This window comes from Piliocolobus tephrosceles, chromosome 5 (assembly GCF_002776525.5).
Source record: "Piliocolobus tephrosceles isolate RC106 chromosome 5, ASM277652v3, whole genome shotgun sequence".
NCBI classification, from domain to species: Eukaryota; Metazoa; Chordata; class Mammalia; order Primates; family Cercopithecidae; genus Piliocolobus; species Piliocolobus tephrosceles.
Window position 1 is genome coordinate 43,821,567 of NC_045438.1, and position 21,603 is coordinate 43,843,169.

At 35.8% G+C, this 21,603-nt stretch overlaps 1 protein-coding gene across 9 annotated transcripts in view; it reads left to right on the plus strand.

The window, feature by feature from the left end:
• Positions 1-21,603, plus strand: part of UTRN (utrophin) — a 580,797-nt gene that overhangs the window by 507,238 nt on the left and 51,956 nt on the right. For all 9 annotated transcript variants that reach the window (XM_023183788.2, XM_023183779.3, XM_023183783.3 and 6 more), the window contains 4 exons: positions 4,559-4,760; positions 11,225-11,310; positions 15,919-16,076; positions 19,882-20,048. In XM_023183788.2, coding sequence (XP_023039556.2) covers positions 4,559-4,760; positions 11,225-11,310; positions 15,919-16,076; positions 19,882-20,048 — 613 coding nt within the window. The remainder of the gene's footprint in view (positions 1-4,558; positions 4,761-11,224; positions 11,311-15,918; positions 16,077-19,881; positions 20,049-21,603) is intronic.

The following is a 21,603-nucleotide window of genomic DNA, read 5'->3' on the forward strand; positions in this document are numbered from 1 at the left end:
AAAGATTAAATAGCAGAAAAAAATTTCTACCACTTTTTTCCATTTATATGTAGTTCAAACCCATGCAAAGCTAACTGCTTTATTATTTAGGGACACATAGACACTTTTAAAAACTGAAAGTGAAATACAAAGGTTAATGGTTAACCCCGTAATTGTAAGAGGATGTAATTAGGCAGGATTTCCAAAGGGCTTCCAAGATAGTGGTAACATTCTATTTTTTTTAGCTGTGTGATGGACTAATGGGTATTTGTTCTATTATTTTCTTTTAGAACACACATATGTATTTTCTGTATTCCTCTGTATTTTGATTTTGAAACTTTATGTGACAGGTAATAGCAGAGAAGCAAAAGAGAAGTATGTTCTGAGGAGGAAGAGAGTCCCCTCATTATGAAGAAGAAGGCAGGTTTCCTTGATTAGTGGGCATATGAGCCAGGCTATAAAAGGCATCTGGGATTTAGGCATGAGGCAGTTAATTAGGGATAAGAAGGGAAGGAGTTATCTGTGCGAAAATTAAGGTATGGATGGTGTTCAGGGAACATCAAGCTATAGAGTCTGAATGGAATAGCTTAGCTATTTGTCCAATATCCAGAAATTTCCTTAAAGTTAGTTTAGGTCAATTTGAAGGTCATTTCTTTCCTGAAATTCCTTTCTATTTTGTTCCTCAAGTTCTTATTGTGTTGTATTTCATGTTTGGATATTTTTCATTGTAGAATGGGAAGCCATGAGGCATTTTCTTTATTGTGGGAGTTTACAGATAGGGCCAGAGGTGGAAGTATGCTTTAGGGAATAGCTAAGCAAGACCAAAGGGCAGAGAACAGAGAATGGGTAAATAGTTCAGGCAAAGGATGATCCAGGCTGAGCTGACTGGGAGTTGTAGGAAGGGAGATGAGGGTCTGGATTTTTAAGGCTGCCTGAGGGAGAACTGATGACTGGGGGAACTGGGTAGTTGGTAAATTGTGGAGGGTAGAAGAAGGAAGGATGTTAGGATATTTCATGGTTTGCAGATTGGATTTCATCATGACAAGAAGGCCAGGCCTTTATGGGTAGAGGTTCCTGAAAGAGAAATAAAGAAAGAAAGAAAGAAAAATTATGTAGCTCTTGTAGGGATCAGAGCAATGATACGCGGGTCAAGTGTTGAGGCAGGAGATCAACAGGAGAAAAGAGAATCTGGAACCATCCAAAGAGAAGCAATAGCAGAAGTAAGGGGAGTGAGTGAGGGCCTCAGGCTCACAGAGTGAAAGGCCAGATGTGAAACCTTGAGCTCTGCCTGTATTTCTGTGGAAGAGGAGATAGGGGAAATGCTAAAATAATAATAACAAAATAATAATAATAATAAAAGAATGGCTACATAGCTTGACACCTGGAGAAGTGTCAGAGAAGCCCAAGATTGAGTGCTAAACAGTGTTCATTGTTTTGCAGAGCGGAAGAATGATGATGCATTTCTATTCCATCCCCTGTGCCTTATATGTGGGGTTAAAGAAAAAGTCAGAAAGTTGGATAGAAAATGATTCTGCTGTTTGTTTCATTTACCACATGACTGAGCTGTCATTTGTCTCCCTTTTAAACGAGAAAATCTTAATCATAATTTTCTATGATTTAAATGCAGTCAGTTCTTTAAAGGTACGTAAATGTGACACACTTCAGGAAGATTTGTGCTTGACTTAGGCACTAAGACAAAGTGTCAGAGTAAATCACTAAAAATTGAAGACATGATAGTCTGTGGGATGTGGCAAATCAGTGTCACAGCTACAGAGTGTATCACCAGGGAGACTTCAGAAAGAAATACAGGGACAGCCTGATGCAGGAAATGGACTTTTTGGAATTTGGTCCGTTGTCACCTGATGCCATGTGGTGATCCAATAGTAGTGCTGTGTCACTGGCATAATTAATGTTGGAATTCAGAAAACTTTGAGCCTTTTGGCCATATTTGAATATGTTCCTTGGTGTCTGTGGGGAGCTGTAGTTCCCTAGCTACTGCCCTTTATTAAACATTTTCCTTTGTCAGGCACTTTGCTTCTGCCCTCTAGAAGTTTATAGTTGAACACTGTACAGTTGACCCTTGACACCCAAAACTTAACATTAACAGTCAAAACATATTTGATATGCTATGTATTGTATACTCTTACTCTACAACAAAGTAAGCTAGAGGAAAGAAAATATCAAGAAAATAATAAAAGAAAATATATTTAATATTCACTAAGTGGAAGTGATCATCATAAAGGGTCTTCATCCTTGTCGACTTCATGTTGAATAAGCTGAGGAGGAAGAAGAAGAGGTTGGTATTGCTGTCTCAGGGTTAACAGGCAGAAAGGGTAGAGGAGGTGGCAGAGGAGGCAGGAGAGGCAGGCACCCTCAGTGGTTAACTTTAATTGGAAAAACTCCACGTGTAGGTGGACTCTCACAGTTCAAACTTGTGCTGTTCAAGAGTCAAGTGTACAGGGCAAAGAAACGAGGTAAGAATGACAGTGAAAATTCCAAGTGGTTCTTAGTTTTTTTCTGACACCATCTCTAACTCATATGAGGATTATTTGACTTATTTTTGCTATTAGCTTAAGTTTACCAGTGATACACTTGACATCTGAAGGAAATGAATTGTTTCGTTATCCAGACTTGTATGTTTTATGTTTATCTTTTTTTAAAAAAAGAAAAAAAGAAAAAGAAAAAAAAGTCTTCCCTGTTGAGTTGTTTTTGAAATCATTTAATCTGTACAGGTTTAAAGCAGTTCTTTTAATTTGTAGATAACTTGAAAAAATAAATAATTCTATGTTAGAGAGCTAGCATGGGCACATTTCATATATGTCTTTAAAAATTCAAAATTAGTAGTTATTGAATGGCTACAAATGGGTAAGTACAAAAGAAGCTATTTGTTCATTTTAGTTAACTGTCAGAATATGTCATATTCTTTTGAGAGAACAGTTTTTGCATCAGGTGAAGAGAAGTTGGTTTTATATGTATATAACCTTATTTTTTCTCTTTGCCTCTTATTTTTAATGCTAAAAAGTTAAATATATAGCATATATGTATATAACCAAATATTTTCTCTTTGCCTCTTATTTTTTAATGCTAAAAAGTTAAAAAATAAGAAAAAATAAGATTAGAGTTCTTCTAGTCTAATTTTCTTATGCCAAAAGCTTAAATACAGAGACAGAGAAAGAATTTTATAAAAACTGATTTCTATGACCAGACCTTGAGTTAATGTGGGCTCTAATTTTCCTTACCCAGATGTTTAGATTTGGAAGAGTCATCTCCACACTCAATAAATGTATAGATACATGGTAGTTTGGTAATCTGCTTTGTCTGTCTGTTTTCAGTTAGTGAATGAATGACTCAAAATTGATTAAATAAAAAAAGATTTTGTCGTTTTCATCTAAACTCCTCCTTCAGGCCTTTGCAGGCCTCCCCTTGGGCAGTGTGTGCCTGGCCCATGCATTTCTCCTGTTTCACTGTAGGCAAACACCACTCATGAGTAAGCCACACATCACCCACACCACAGTCCACCATTCCTTAGAGCCTCTGGGCTTGATTGAATTCTTGCCTTTTCTCAAGCACTTCTCTAAACCTGGAATTCTTTTCTTACTTCATGTGGATCTCTTTTATTTTATCCATTTTTCAAGACCTATTTCAAATCACACCTCTCCAAGGAGCCTTTTCCAGTTGTCCTTCCTCTCCTAGAAGTAGTAGCTCTAGCAGAAATTTGCATATTCTTCTCATAGGGCATGTTTACTCCTCCTTTTAGTAAAGCCATCAGTATGTCTTTGAGAGCAGGGGCTCTGCCTTTGCCTCCTGTGCACACCCTCCTGGCTCTAGCACCAGCCATGCCTACCATAGATATGGTGCACATGAAGAATAAGAATGGGAACAAATTTATGAAGACCAATGGATGTGGGGACTGTCCTGGGAAGCTCTAGTACTACTTCTTAGCTACAGGTCACCTCTGTGTCAGAGCATCATCGGAAGTAAACCAGGTGAGGGCCAGATTGTGACAATCTTATAGATCAGGCTTGATTCAGCAGGCAGTGGAGAGCTGTTATTTTTCTACAAAACCTGTTTTTTAGTACGGAGCATCTTCCGTAAACTTGGCGTGTAATGATGTACATGATAAAAAACTGCTTAAGAACAATTAGTTTGGCTGTGATACAAAGAATGAAGAGAGCAGTTCACAGGCTGTTTGCAGGAGTTAAGATGAGGAGAGCAGTGTAATATTTGAAATGTGTTGCCATTTGAAGTAGATTGAGAGATTTATGCCTTGCTACATTTAAAAGCAAAAAGAGCCTGGCAAAGGGAAAACCAGAAAAAGAAAGTAGGAAAAATTAATATTCCAAAGAGCAAAAAATGGGATAAGATTGGGAAGCGACACAGTCCAGATTCAAAAGTATGAAAGTGTGGTAAAATGTAAGAATAGAAATGTGCTTGTTTCTTTAAAAGCTGAAATTTAGCTAAAAAGGATAGATTCTTAAATTGAAGAATCAAACTAAATACCTGAGACTAGAAATGCCTTTGTTTTTATGTTGTTATGTAATGTAATGACTGTACACATTCCTTCTTCTCCCCTGGTTAGTGGATCTGTTAGAGTTGAGTACAACAAATGAAATTTTCAAACAGCACAAGCTGAACCAAAATGACCAGCTCCTCAGTGTTCCAGATGTCATCAACTGTCTGACAACAACTTATGATGGACTTGAGCAAATGCATAAGGACCTGGTCAACGTTCCACTCTGTGTAGATATGTGTCTCAATTGGTTGCTCAATGTCTATGACACGTAAGTTTACATTTTTCTCATTAAAATATAATCACTGAATGAAGTATGTTAATATAAAATATCTGATTTTTAAGTGAAATTTTTTAATAAGTGCTTTCAAATTACTTTCCCAGTGGAAATATTTATGTTTGTTGTTGAAAATGAATGACTTTACAAATCATTGAGCTCTTAACAAACGATAGAACAAAAAAGAATGTGTATCTTTCATTTTAAAACTTTGCTTCAATTTACAAAGACTGTCAAATTTATAGTATTCTTTGCCAAAAAGCTAGGGAAACAATATAGCTAAGTCCTACTTCCTTCTTGTTTCATAATGTCTCACTGTATTTCTTTTTTCAAAATAAAAAATCTTCTATTTATTGTTACAAATTACAATAATTTATTAGCTCATAATAATCTGCTCTACAATCTTTGTAATCCAACTGAAGAGTGATTTGAATTGCCATGAACGAGATAGTCTTTTAATATTCACTTTATTTGCATAGTGGTTATGTGTGCGTGTGTATATATATATGGTGTTTTAAATAATTTATGCTACAGGACACTTTAATATCTGTCATTTAATTAGGTAGTCACTGTTACATAAAGCACACTCACAACTCCCAGCATAACTCATTTGCCATTACTTTGGCCCTTTTGAAAACGACAGTGCATTTGTGAAATAGTCAGTTCTAGAAACACCTGCTGTGGGCTGACATTTCTGAAACATTAGGAATTACTCATTGTTCTGGTAGGGGGTTAAAGTATGCAAAGATGAAATAAGAAAACTAGAACTGGGCCGGGCACGGTGGCTCATGCCTGTAATCCTTGGAAAGCCGAGGGGGGGCAGATCACCTGAGGTTAGGAGTTCGAGACCAGCCTGACCAACATGGTGAAACCCCTTCTCTACTAAAAATACAAAAATTAGCCAGACATGGTGGCGGTCACCTGTAAGTAATCTCAGCTACTTGGGAGGCTGAGGCAGGAGAATCTCTTGAACCCGGGAGGCAAAGGTTGTAGTGAGCTGAGATCGTGCCACTCCACTCCAGTCTGGGTGACAGAGCCAGACTCTGTCTCAAAAAAAGAAAAGAAAACTAGAACTGTTGTTCTGAAATATTTATTACTTCTTTATGTTGGAAACATTCAGAATCCTCTCTTCTATCTTTTGAACCTGTGAGATAAATTATTGTTTACTATATTCACCCTACAGTACTATAGAACACTAGAACTTATTCCCCCTACCTATATGTAATTTTATATCAATTAATGAAACTTTTCCTATCCTCCTCTCTCTATTTTTTTTAATTAGAAAAGTATTTTATCTTTCAGTGTTCATAAATATCTTAATAAAGTCTTTCTAAATAATCAGCCATTGTGTGCTTGAGGGCTCTTAAGAAACTCACTGAAGCACGAGTCTCAGCTACCATAATGAATACGGGATTTACGGTATCCCTGTCTGATATTTTTTAGTACATTTCATTTTAATGCACATTTTAAGTTCTCCTAAGGTAAAATATTACCATTAGCCTTAATCCACCATTAAGTTGCTCTTCAATAATTTAAATCCTCAAAAGATACTTTTTCATAGTAAATTCATCAAAATAGTTGGACAAAGGTGTTTTAACTACAAAGCCTGTAACTTAACTTTTACATCCCAGGAAAATTGCTAAATTCATAGAATACTTTGGAACTCCATTCAGTCCTATAGAATATGGTAGAAGTATACATCTTGAACTACCTTTTAAGGAAGAACTGTGGAAGAGGTTCGGTTGCCTTCTATTGTCCATGGCTCTGACACACTGTTTCCGTTTTCTGGGTCTGCCATAAGAAAGAATGATAGACTGAATGGCTTCAACAAGATAAATCTATTTCCTAACAGTTCTAGACACTAAGAGTGTGAGATCCAGGTGCTGGCCAGGTTGAGTCTTTATGGAAGCCACTCTTTCTGGTCTGCAGATGGTCGTTTTCTCCCTGTGTCTTCACATGATTTTTCCTTGTCTGCTGCATGCTCATCTCCTTTTCCTCTAAGGACACCAGTCATATCAAATTAAGACACACTCTAATGACCTCATTTTAACTTAATTACATCTTTAAAGACCCTGTCTCCAAATGCAGTCACATTCTGAGGTACTAGGAGTTAGGACCTTAACCTATAAATTTTAGGGGACACAGTTCAGTGCCACTTGGTTGGGAGGAAGCAGTGTGTGAAATGGCATGATTCATATTCTAGGGAGTTAAATGTTGGCACAGTTCCACTTCCCACCATCAAATGGGAATGTGGAAATTGCTACACTTTGCCACTATTTCTCATTTAGAAAGACAGTATCTCAAAATTTCTCATTTTTTCATTTCAAAGGAAAAAAAATCTTTCAGGACTAATCTCCCTTCTATGCAAAAGAAAGATGGCAAAGACCATGCTGGATCAGAATGGTGCCCATTCAATGTAGCTTTCTATCTTGGAGAAGAGTATTGGGGATTAATCTATGGAAAAAACAGTTACTCTTATGACAGTAGTGTCAGATGGCCAGAACTGGTTGCCTAGGTTTCTCTAACAACCGTGATTTATTTTTTATTCTAAATAATAGTTATTAACTCTTTTCAACCAATAATTTTGAGAATCAGATAGAAATTACTATCTACCCTCCAATTAGGACATTACAGACTCATATATCTGTGAATCTGAGGAATGGTACCTTGTTCTAACACTTCTATTCATTCAGCCATCCTGACATTCACTCACTAACCATATATCCGTGACTGCCTTCCTTCCTGTCATGTGATATAGCCAGAACTGGTGTTTTCAGCTTCAGCCAGCTCTTGATAATGAGTGATGCACACACAGATCACAGAATTCTCAAAGTAGAAGGATTTGGGGATCTTTAATTCTGCCCTTTTCTCTTTACTAATTGAAAACCTTACCCAGTGAGACAGGAGAATTTATCTACCTATTGCATACTAGTCATAATTAAAGAACTAATATTCAGAGTCTTTTGATAATCATTTGATTATTCTTATCATATTGCCATATCTAGGAAACATAGTACTTAAGTAAACAGCTTTTTTTCCAATTTTAACGTGTACCCACCTCCTGATATTCTGAACTTTGTAAAAAAAATTTATTTTCGTCTGTCATGGATAACAGTAATTCAGATTTTTGGTTCTGGTTGCTGTGTGGGTTGGCAGCTACTTAACATTGGCATCTTAATTTTTCATCTGAAAAATTGAGATTGAAATAAAAATATCTACTTTGCTTACCACACAAAAGGTGATTATGAAGGGCAAATGAACTAATATGTGTAAAGTACTTTATAAAGATAAAATTGATTTCCTTTATGAATTTGCAACCTCAGTCATCTTCCCAGATTAAAAGGTCTTAATTTCACAATCGTCCTTCCAGATTTAATGGACATCAAAAGCGTTTAAATCATGATATAAAGCAATAGTCTGGAGTACTTGGTTTAAATATGGTTTTTTCCTACCAAAAATATTAACCTCATTTGCTGCAGTGTCATTTTTTCCACTGTTCCAAAGATGATATAATTTTATAAAGTAAATGTCTTTACAGTTAAACCAACTTAAAGAGTTGCCTATGAAAACTATCAGGAGACTAAATATTTCAACACTGGACTATGTCACTCACTAATATATTTTACTGTCTCCCGCTTGTCTGTCACATCCAGGTAGCTTATTTACATCAGTGTCCTTTATTGTCTGGTCCCACATAACCTGTACAGTTTGGTCAACCAGTTAACCTTGATGCAAGTCTCTGTCCCACCTGAGTGCATCTTATTTGTTTGTTTTGGTTTTGGTTTTTTTTCAGACAGTCTCACTCTGTCGCCGGGCTGGAGTGCAGTGGCGTGATCTCAGCTCACTACAACCTCCAACTCCCGGGTTCAAGCGATTTTCCTGCCTCAGCTTCTCAAGTAGCTGGGATTACAGGCACGCACCACCACGCCCAACTAATTTTTGTATTTTTAGTAGAGATGGTATTTCACCATGTTGGCCAGGATGGTCTTGATCTCCTGACCTCTTGATCTGCCCACCTCGGCCTCCCAAAGTGCTGAGATTACAGTCATGAACCACCACACCTGGCCTGAACGTGTCTTATCTCTGATGCTCACACCCCTGCCTCTATGCCTTTGCTCAGGCTTTCTCTGTGATACTCTACTTTCTCCTACTTGGGACAGTCATGCCATGATATACCTTCTATGTCTGATTTTAGGTTTCTCTTCTCTGTCACATGTTGAAAAACTAATGACTACGTATTAGTATAGACTACATAGTCAAACTACATAATGACTACGTATCACATGACTACGTATTACTAATGATAGGCAGCCACAATCATACATAATGACTACGTATCACATGACTACGTATTACTAATGATAGGCAGCCACAATCATCTTGTACTTGATTTTTGATTTCCATACATAAAGGATCGTCTCATATATTTTCTAGTTGCGTTCTTATCTTACCTTCCTCAGCTAGTGTGTGAGTTCATCGGGGGTAGGAATTATGTCTTCTACTTTTCTCTTGGTCCCAACAGTACACAGAGCAATGCCGGTATCACAATAAGCCTTCGTAACTGGTGATGGTGTGATGACTGGGTGACTGACAGCGTCAGTTGTCTTCCTGATGATATTCCTTTCTTGTGTTGTAACAGTAGAGGGGGGGTCATGCTTTAATGCATGTTATTTTGACCATTTTTCCCTGTAGGAATCACTTCATCCTTAGCCACATTCGTGTACTTGTCTCAGCTCATTCACAAAGACTTCTGTTATCCTCTGCAAGTCTATTGTCTGACTGGGTCCAGAGAGTAAACATTTCCTGCTTTTGAAATGAAGCAAACATTGTCTGTTTCATGTGATAATTAGGAAACTTCTAAAAGATATAAAGTAGAAACACAGTTTGTAGCATGGCTCTCTGTAGGGTTAATGTGAAACTAGTGTTTCTGTAATTGTGAGAAATGAATGATTATATTAATTTAGAAAGTCTGCTTAGAAGGACTATGCTTATTTTAATATTAAGTATTAATCATTTCGTAGGTTAATTCTGAATGTCGTATACCTACATACTAAGGGTTCAGTAAGTTTATTAGATATGATTTAATATAAATTACAAACTCTAGCCTATTGAGGGAGTACTTTGAAAATACATTGCACCAATCCCTAAGCACGTTTGCCTTTCTTATTTATTACATACTTTACATATCGTAATATGCATACAGAAAATTCCTTTAGTACATATAATTGACAGTGGAGGAATATCAATTAGTATTACTAATAAAAATATCAATAAAATCAATGATTAAATATAGTTTGGCAAGAAGACTGCATAAAATTAAAGTTACATGATTCAAATATTTATGTTTTTAAAATGGCACAAATTGTTAACTTTTATACATTCATATATTTATGTAAACTTTCAGTTATAGGTTTTAAGTGTGCTGTACTTGTGTGTTTAAAACAAATAAGAAAATTGACAATAAAAACCTAAAATGAAAATGGATCCTAAATCTGCAATAATAAAGATAGCAATAAAGGCTTTATTCTGGGCTATGTGTTATTCATAGCAAGGATAATATCTTATTAATTTTTGTAATTATCTTACAATCCCTAGGACTGGGACTACTGTAACTAACATTTGGTAGATTACTCAGCAATTCTTTGATAAGCAATGAAATTAAGAAAACTCTGTGCTTTTAAAGTTAAAAAAACATGTTTCATCTGGTCGACTTATAAGTGAAATAGAAATGATCTCTCCTTAGTGTTGTGTAAAACTATGTTCTAGTGTTGGTTATTTAATACATTCTGGTTTTAATTATAATTTGATACTTCCCCAAATAGGGATTTCACATCTGTCTAAGATCACTGACTATTAAAATTGCAATAGTAATTTATAAAAACTGCATTGACAGAAAATTAAAGACATACTAAGGGCTTATAATTTGCTGAATACTTAAATACCAATATTTATACTTAATTAATACTTAATTACCAATCAGTATTCAGCAAGTTGTAAGCTCTTAGTATATAATTTTCTTGTTTGTGTTCTTGTTTTTAGATATATGATTAGATTTTTCTTGTTGTATGAAGTCACATGTATAAAGTGTGTAGCTCTAGCTATTTTGAATCTTGCATCTACAATTATTAATAGATAGGTTTAATTCATAGTATTTTTAAAGGTGAAATCTTTTCAGCTTGTCATTTTGTTTTAATTTGTCCTTCTTAGTTTATGTGTTATGTACAAAGTGACTTCAAGCTGTGTATTCTTCTAGACTTGGCCAAACACCCTGTTAATATATGTCATGAAATTACAGTATAGGTTTAATACTAGTTGTTGAAAGTTAATAGAAAAGTTGCATCTTTAGGATACAATTATTTTTAATGGTTTACCCCCAAGAAAGTAGATATTCAGAAACAATTAACATGCTATATATGGTTTTAAATGCATCTAGTACATTAACATTCTTATAATTTTAGGGGTCGAACTGGAAAAATTAGAGTGCAGAGTCTGAAGATTGGATTGATGTCTCTCTCCAAAGGTCTCTTGGAAGAAAAGTACAGATGTATGTAAGACCTTTCATATACCAATAGTGTGTTTAGTAATAATAATGATTATAACAATTTACTGGAAACTTACGTTATATAATTTGTTAGTAGTAATAGTTCTCTCTCTTTTTTTAAGCCTTACTCTTACTTTTTTTAAGCCTTACTGTGCCTATACTAAGTTGGACAAAAGGTGGCAGTGCAAAGACTTGGGGCTTTGTGTGAAATGAAAAACTGATTATAACTAAGAGATGAGGTGCCTGGATGGAGTGAGACCTAACTACAAATTATATTTCATTTAATTCTTAGAATAATCCCTCCATAATGTAAGCACCGGGATTTCCATTTTTCTGGCTGAGAAAATTAATGCTGAGATAGGTTAAGAATCTAGTCTAAGACTGCAGAGCCAATAAGGGATGGGGCTAGAATTAGATACTAGGTTTTTCTGACTCCAAAGCCCAAACTTTTTTATTTCTTTACACTTCCAGTGCTTAAAAGAAAAAGATGAACTAGAACCTTTATGGACATAGATGATAATCCTAAATAAACATATTTTACCATTGTGACAAAATAAAACATGATTTTTAAATTTTTGTTATATTTAGATTTACCAAATAAATCAATAGTGTTCCTTTATCTGTCAGTTAATGAAAGGTATCTTGGCTTTGGAAAAGGCTTGTGCTCAGGAGCCAAGGGGACCTGTCTTCAAATTTCTGCCACTTAGTAGCTGAGTGTCTTTGGGCGGGTTATGTGATTTCATTGAATATTGCCAACTAAGAGGTAATAGTATTCCCATTTTACAGTTCAAGAAGCTGAAATTTAGCAAATTTTCTTCAACTGAAACCTGAAGCTAATAATTCCTGCTTGGAAAAGAATTAGGAGTAATGTTTAAGGTACCTAGAAATAGCAATTGTTGAATAAATGGTAGCAATTGCCGCTGAGTCCCCAAACTCTTAACTACTATCACATATATTTTGATTTATTTTTGTCCATAAAATGTGAATTTGATCCCACCATGCTTATCCCGAGATGATTCTTTACAGAGAAATCCATACATTTGTGGGAGAGGATTAGGGATATTCTGTGAATAGAGAGATACTAAAAAACAGTAGGATATTTGATTATAGGCCCTGTAAACTTAGTTCAGTTTTGTGTCTTATATGAACATGAGTACATTTTAATAGCTTTTATTTTCTGGGATTGCTGTGAGGTTATTTGATTTTGAATTTCGGGTCTAGACCGTGATGGCCTGTTTTTCCTATATAGTTTGACAAGAATGTCAGTGAAAAGAGATGTGGATTTATATGAAATGAAAAGCTGATTGTAGGATTACGAGATGGGGTGCTATGATGGAGTGAGAGCCTAGTTAGCCATACAGAAGGAGGCTTTGCACAGAGCTTTTGCTTTGTGGCACTTTATCCAGAATTTAAGTAGTTTTCAGAATCATAATCATGAAAAGATGTAATTTCCAAAGCTGAAGAAGTTATCATTTTTATAATGATCAGGAAAGGAAAATGTTAATGAAAATATCAATGTTACAAAATTAGAAATGGATTTTTTATCATCTCTGATTTGGGGTTTCTTGTGCTACTGAAATAATTAGGGTTCTCTGAAAGTAACAGTTATAGTGTGGCGCTTACTCTGAAATATATGCAAATTCAACCTCAAAGCTTTCATTGTCTATAATTCAACATTAACTTTCAGATTTTGGCAGGGGAAGCAGAAGCCTCTGCAGTGAAATTTCTCATATTTAATTGAATTCACAAAGTATGCCATTTTAGGACTAATTAAATAAGAAATCTCTTGGGTTTTAATCTTTAATCTAAATCTTTACTGGGATATCCAGACTTTGGAATGTCCTGGGGTTTTGTTTTGCTTTTTACTTTGAGGACCTTCACCACTCTGATTCCAGTTTTTATTTCCCCCTTGATATCAGAAACTTCCTCATTATTATTTCCTTTATTAGAATTAATATTCAAGACAGTTTGCTCTTCAAATGCAATGGCAAGGCCGCCATTCAAGATCATTGGTATCTGTCTGAACATTGATTTTATTAATACAATGCCCAATGTCAGTGTCTTAACCCCATAACACCTTTTTCTCTTGGTCCTTTCCTAAGAATATTCCTTGTTTAGGTTCTAACAGTGCCCTGGTCTTTATGCTTATAGCTGGCTAGCTTCCTTGCCTCATCAAAAACACATTTACAGATCAGGCACAGTGGCTCATGCCTATAGTCCTAGCTACTTGGGAGGCTAAGTTGGGAGGATTACTTGAGCCCTGGGAGTCGGAGGCTGCAGTGAGCCATAGTCAGACCACCACACTTCCAGCCTGGATGACAAAGTGAGACCTTAAAAAAAAAAAAAAAAAATTACACATTTTCAAAGCATCCTTTTAAATTATCATTAGCATCTCTTCTGTGCTGATTTATTAGAATTTGAGTTTTTTAGATTATGACTTTCTTATTACCGATTCCTTTACCCTGACACTGCTTTTTGTATCTGACTATAATGTTGAGAATGTGAACTTTTGTAGGAACTTTTATAAGGGTTTATAGAAATATGTCAAAATGTCTAAGGACACTTTTGTCCTTATGTTTTGTGAGTAGTTTTACCTAAATAGTGACATAGTGGTATAGCCCTATGTCTCAAAAGAGGAAAGTTGGGCATAGTTGATCTTGCTGAAAACGTACACTTTTATGTAAAGATTATTATACATATGCATCAACTTTTATTTACTTAACAGACCTCTTCCCAGGGACTGGTTTAAAATAAACATCATACTAAGACTGCTGGATAAATATTTTTGTCTATGATAGCCTTATTTTTTTTAATGGAAAGAAACAAGTAGAGCTCTAACCAAATCTAAGTGAAAAAATTATAATAAAAATGAAATTTATCTTCATTGAATTTGCTTTCCCTATGTATGCTTATAATTAAAGCCATACTTCATTATAATTACTGTATCAATATCACTGAGCTTGATTCAGTTTGAAATTTCACCATTGACGGCATTAGATCTAGCATTATATTCCTTATAAAAAGAGAGAATGGGCCGGGCACAGTGGCTCATGCCTGTAATCCCCAGCACTTTGGGAGGCCGATGTGGGTCAGATCACCTATGGTCGGGAACTCGAGACTAGTCCGACCAACATGCAGAAACCCTGTCTCTCTAAAAATACAAAACTAGCCGGGCGTGGTGTTACATGCCTGTAATCCCAGCTACTTGGGAGGCTGAGGCAGGAGAATTGCTTGAACCCAGGAAGCGGAGATTGCAGTGAGCCAAGATCGTGCCATTGCACTCCAGTCTGGGCAACAAGAGTGACGCTCCATCTCAAAAAGAAAAAAAAAATAAAAAGAGAGAGAGAGAGAAAATGATACATTTTGATCTGATATCAAGTACTGTTTGAAAATATTTTTAGAATCCAATTAATATTTACTCCACTTTCTTCTATTCTTGGAAAATTTCACATGAAGAACATTTAGATTTTAAGTGCTTTTGAATTTTTAGAATTTATTTCCAAAAAGTATTAATTTCTATAATGAAGTGGATTGTTTGTATTTGAAATTCCTTCCTCTTCCAAAAGTAACTTATCTTAGGATATTAGCTTTATTGTTGAAAATTATATAATAATTTTGATCTTCAAAGTATTGTATATGGTGAATAAAAGGTAAACCAAGAGTGGACAAAATAGAAGAGTTTTAATTTTATTGAATTAAGAGAATTATAAAACAGATCATTTTTTTAATGAATGGAAAAACCTAAAAACTTTGTGAAAATATACACACATCTTAAAATTTGATTAAATGTATTTCATTACATAAAGTAAAACAAAAATAGTGTTTATAGCTAATAAGGAATGGGAGACTAGCCCGAAAGAGAAAAAGCACACCTTCTTGTACTTTTTAGTGCTTCTTATATAAAATAGATGTGAATGTAAAAGTCTTTAAAATAAGTTATAATATAGGTATATTTAGTAGAATATTGAATTTAGGAGTGAACACAAAAAGTAGGTAAACAAATCTGTTAAAATTTGAAGGTTTGTTATTTAAGTTACATTTATTCTTTTATTTTTTGTTTTTAATTTTTTTGAGTTGGGGTCTTGCTATGTTGCGCAAACTGGTCTTGAACTCCTGGCTCAAGTGATCCTCCTGCCCTATTCTCTCCAGTAGATGAGATTACAGGCATGCACCACAGCACCCAACTATGTCTATTCCTTTGACAAGTCATGAAGGAAGCTTTATTTTCGCTCATTCTTTCTCAGTAAGAAGGGAAGTTCTTATGAAGGTCATAAAATTAATTCATATGGGCTTATTGTATCATTTTAAAAAGGAAATTTGTGTTTATTGATTTATATTATATATGCATGATTTATGTTTATATGTATATATAACCCATTCTTGCAGGAACGGGTTAACTACATGCTTCTTAAAGTAATCTAATATCATATGTAATGTAGAATATTAAGATCAGAATATTAAGGTCATTGGAATTCAGGAGGCAACTGATCAGATTCATGTCCTTCTGAAATTTTTTTAATCTACATGTTTCAGTCCACATTACCAAAGATATATTTTAAGTAAAAGAACGCTGTAGGCAGATGGAAGTTAACCTCTTGCCTCTCTTTGCAGATCTCTTTAAGGAAGTGGCGGGGCCCACGGAAATGTGTGACCAGAGGCAGCTGGGCCTGTTACTTCATGATGCCATCCAGATACCCCGGCAGCTAGGTGAAGTAGCAGCTTTTGGAGGCAGTAATATTGAGCCTAGTGTTCGCAGCTGCTTCCAACAGGTAAGCATGAAGGATCACTGGTACGCAGGATGTGTTGGGGAAGGGTTTTGAGGATGTTCTGAGACATGGAATAGGGAACTCGGGCTGGAGCCAAATGCTGAAAGACTTTGGGTACCATCCAACAAATGGTATATTTTAATTCCTAAGGCTCATTTGCTTCCAAAAATAGCAACCCTTGCAAAGAGACTTGCTTTTTTTCTTTAATAAAAGCTACAGTCTTTAACCTGTGCCATTAAATGCTGTTCGTTCTGCCCTTTTCCTGTCCTCCTCTCCTACCACTCCTCTCCTTGCTCTCCACTTTCCAGCTGCACTGTTTTATTTCCTTGATTTTATTTTATTTCCTCATCAGCGCCTTTGGACCTGTGTCTGCTGTTTAGACATTCTTCCTTCCCCATTGCCCACTAATTCACTTCTCATACCTAATCCTTATTTGATCTTTAGATTTTAGCTTTAACTCTCACATCCTCTGAAAATCTCTCTCTGACCTCTTCAGATAATGCTATGTTTTCCTATTATATTCACCTTAATATCTTCCACCTCTTCCTTCTCATACTCAGTACAATTATAATTACATACTGAATTATATAATTCATGGCTTAGTGTTTGTTTCTGCTGTAGGAACCTAAGCTCCATGAAGACAAGGACTGTGGCTATCATTTTACTGTTGTATCCTGTCTTAGTTCGTTCAGGCTGCTCTAACAAAATACCGTAAACTGGGTGGCTTTTAAACAACAGAAATTTATTTTCTACAGTTCTAGAGGCTGTCCATGATCAAGGTGCTAGCAGATTCAGTGTCTGCTGAGGGCCCACCTTCTAGTTCATTGCAACCTTTCTTGCTGTTTCCTCATATGATGGAAGAAGTGAATGATCTGTCTTGGGCCTCTTTTTTTGTTTGTTTGTTTTATACTTTAAGTTCTGGCGTACATGTGCAGAACGTGCAGGTTTGTTGCATAGGTATACACGTGCCATGGTTGTTTGCTGCACTCATCAACCCATCATCTACATTAGGTATTTCCCCTAATGCTATCCCCTAGCCCCCCAACCCCTGACAGGCCCCAGTGTGTGATGTTCCCCTCCCTGTGTCCACGTGTTCTCATTGTTCAACTCCCACTTATGAGTGAGAACATGTGGTGTTTGGTTTTCTGTTCTTGTGTTAGTTTGCTGAGAATGATGGTTTCCAGCTTCATCCATGTCCCTTCAAAGGACATGAACTCATCCTTTTTTTATGGCTACATAGTATTCCATGGTGTATATGTACCACATTTTCTTTATCCAGTCTATCATTGATGGGCTTTTGGTTCCAACTCTTTGCTATTGTGGATAGTGCTGCAGTAAACATACGTGTACATGTGTCTTTATAGTAGAATGATTTATAATCCTTTGGGTATATACCTAGTAATGGGATTTCTGGGTCAAATGGTATTTCTGGTTCTATATCCTTGAGGAATTACCACACTGTCTTCCACAATGGCTGAACTAATTTGCATTCCCACCAACAGTGTAAAGTGTTCCTGTTTCTCCACATCCTCTCCAGTGCCTGTTGTTTCCTGACTTTTTAATGATTGCCATTCTAACTGGTGTGAGATGGTATCTCATTGTGGTTTTGATTTGCATTTCTCTGATGGCAAGTTGACCAGTGATGATGAGCTTTTTTTCATATGTTTGTTGGTTGCGTAAATGCCTTCTTTTGAGAAGTGTCTGTTCATATCCTTCACCCACTTTTTTGATGGCGTTGTTTGTTTTTTCTTGGAAATTTGTTGAAATTCTTTGTAGATTCTGGATATTAGCTCTTTGTCAGATGGATAGATTTTGAAAATTTTCTCCCATTTTGTAGGTTGCCTGTTCACTCTGATGACAGTTTGGTTTGTTTGTTTGTTTGTTTGTTTGTTTGTTTGTTTGTTTTGCTGTGCCTTTTGTTGCCATTGCTTTTGGTGTTTTAGTCATGAAGTCTTTGCCCATGACTATGTCCTGAATGGTATTGCCTAGATTTTCATCTAGGGTTTTTATGGTTTTAGGTATTACATTTAAGACTTTAATCCATCTTGAGTTAATTTTTGTATAAGGTGTAAGGAAGAGGTCCAGTTTCAGTTTTCTGCATATGGCTGGGCAGTTTTCCTAACACCATTTATTAAATAGGGAATTCTTTCCCCATTGTGTGTTTTTCTCAGGTTTGTCAAAGATCAGATGGTTGTAGATGTGTGGCGTTATTTCTGAGGTCTTGGGCCTCTTGTATAAGGGCACTAACCCCATTCAAGAGAGCTCCACCCTCAAGATCTAATCATTTCCTAAAGGCTCTACCACCTTGTACCATCTCCTAAGTGGTTAGGTTTTTAACATATGAGTTTTAGGGGAACAAAAGCATTCAGACTATTAGATTTCCTACACCTTGAACATCATACCTACTTTAATAAGTATCTGCTAAATAATTGAATTAAAATGTCCTGAGTTCTTTTTAAGACAAGATTTTAAATATATATATATACATTAAAGATGTTATTAAAGTGTCAGTTTTTTTCTTTGAAACTATGCATACAAAAGAAAGATACACAAAGTTTTATACTGATCTAAGTTACTAACTTTAAACTGAGAAAGCACTTTAGTTTCTTTTTAATGTTTACTGCATATAAAGACATTTTAGAAATGTTACTACTGATGTTATACATATGCATAAAGTACAAGTCTACAGATATTTTGGCAAAGCATAGCCAGTGATTTATCATTGCTAGGGGGAAAAAAAAGGCTCACACCCTATCTTTGAGGAGAATTGATGTCATGGGTTATTACATTTTATAATGGCCCTTTTTCTTGTTTTAGAAATACAAAAAATATCAAATGCAAATTCTAAATATGATTTATAGTCATACATGTAGGTTCACAGAATGACCTCAACAGCAACAGGAGGATGAAATTGGTAGAAATTTTAGCTTTGCACTTAAGAAAATTGCTTAGTATTGGGACTTGTAGAGGGATTGGGGAGTTTTATGTAATTTATCCTGATAAATTTGAAAATCCTGCAAAGTACATCCATAGCAATATGCTTCCTGTGTGATGATATAATGGGACTGGAGCAGGACACACAAAAATGACAGCTTTTATTTAGCATTTATAATGGACTTCAAGTTTGTAAAATTATCAGTGAGTCTTTCACAAGTTTTTACTGTCTTAGATTAATTTTTTTTTTTTTTTTGAGATAGAGTCTTGCTCTGTCACCCAGGCTGGAGTGCAGTGGCATGATCTCAGCTCACTGCAACCTCCACCTCCCAGATTCAAGCAGTTTCTCCTGCCTCAACCTCCCGAGTAGCTGGGACTACATGTGCACGCCTCCACGCCCAGCTAATTTTGTGTGTGTGTGTTTTAGTAGAGATGGGGTTTCACCGTGTTGCCTAGGCTGGTCTCAAACTCCTGAGCTCAGGCAATCCGCCCACCTTGGCCTCCCAAAGTGCTAGGATTACAAGCTTAAGCCACCACGCCTGGCCGAATGAGTTTTATAGAATTATTTATGTAAAAAGATGACTTTGAATTGGGTGGTTTTGGTTTTTGCTTTTGTTTCTTTCAAAAGCTGAGTATATTGAATTCTTGGTATTTTTTTACTTCTTCCTATGTGACAATTTCTGCTTTTTCTACTCATAAGTTCTAGAATTTTCTTGACTTGAAGAACCTTAAAGCATTGTGATTTAACTGACACGGAAAGAGTTATATAGTTTCCTCTGCTGCACAAATTTTCAGAAGATTATGAAGCAACAACACTTGCTACCATTTAAATGAAGACATTTCTTCACTTTTAATATATATCTTTTTTCACCAGAATAACAATAAACCAGAAATAAGTGTGAAAGAGTTTATAGATTGGATGCGTTTGGAACCACAGTCCATGGTTTGGCTGCCAGTTTTACATCGAGTGGCAGCAGCAGAGACTGCAAAACATCAGGCCAAATGCAACATCTGCAAAGAATGTCCAATTGTCGGGTTCAGGTAAGGCCTGCCAGTGCTGGAGGAGGCTATTTTCTGTTCCCTTTGCGTAATCTCAGTGGTACGTCCATCCTCCATTCCCATTTGGAGGTTTGCCTTCTAAATACATGGTATGTTCAGCATGTCTCATCTATCAAAAAGTAGCATTTCTTCTTATAACTACTACATGAAGCATATTTTATTATTGTTGCTATTATTATTTTCATTTACACTACTTTGGTCAGAACCAGAGATTTCTATGAGTGTCCATTTACTTAGGTCACAAAAATGATTCATGCATGAAAATTGTATGGCTGATTATAAATATATAACCCTGATGGAATTTGGTGAATATTCTGAGGTCTTTGGGGTCAAACTTAGCAAACAGGAAGCAATGTTTAATTACCGGCTGAGAAGTAACCAAATGACTTTGTGTTACTTCTGCCAAGTTTGATATGAAATACATTAACCTGACTTCTTCCCATGAGGAGCACTGCTGAATGCCATACTTCAATGTAATCAGTGTTTCAGACGAGCAGATCAGAGATTAAGGTTATGGGAGGATATTCAGGAGATAGTGTATTGAGAAGTAGCTCTGGAGTCAGGCTACTTGGACTTGAATCCTGGATCTATTGTTTGGCACTGAGACTTTGAATAAGATACTTGGCCTTCTTGAACCTGAGTTTCTTCAACTTCAGATTCTATGAGTGTTTCCTCATAGTAGTAGTTAATACATGAAAGTGTCTAGGGTAGTACCTATCACAGAGTAGGCATTCAGTAAATGTTGGCTCTTTTTGTTACTACCAATAACATCATTAGTGTGATAGTAGCTAAACCTATGAATGTATTGTTGAACATCTTCATTAAGTGGAAATGCCAGAAAAACGTGGACAATGCTGTTGCTCAGTAAAAGGCAGGATTAGAGAGAGGTATCATAAGGGAGAGAACAGGATTCTTCAGAGAAGTAAAGAAGCATAGTGTTGTGGAAATCAAAAGAGAAGGCTTTAGCAAGATGGTAGAGGTGTTAAGTGCATCAGAAAGATTCTTTGAATCAGAAGTCATTGGGAATCTTAGAGAGGATTCTATCCATGTCATTATAAAGATGGCTCAGGAAAATACATAGGCTAGTATGTGCAAACAACTTGTTTAAAAAATCTAACTATAACTTAAAGAAAATATGTCAGGATATTGAAAATTGGAAGATGGTAAGTGATATGTTGTCTTCCTTTTACTTGCATGTATATTTTTCCTGTTTTCTACATTGAGAATGTAGTACATCTAAAATTTTTAATTTTTGAATGAAAGAGAAATATGTCCAGAGTTGATACCTGGTTTAGGCACAAGGCCGAGCAAAGATTTCTTCAAGCTAATGGTAATTTAATTACTGCACAAAGATTACCCATGAAGGGAATGAATAAAAGAACAATTCCAATAGTAAAATAGGGTCCAATTGGAATAGGTCTGATTAGCTTAGTTGTAAAAAGATGCATCTTTCTCTGTGTCTTCAGAGAATGAATGGAAAGGCAAATACAGAAATAAAGATAGAGAAATATGTCTATTATAGAATAATCTTATATAA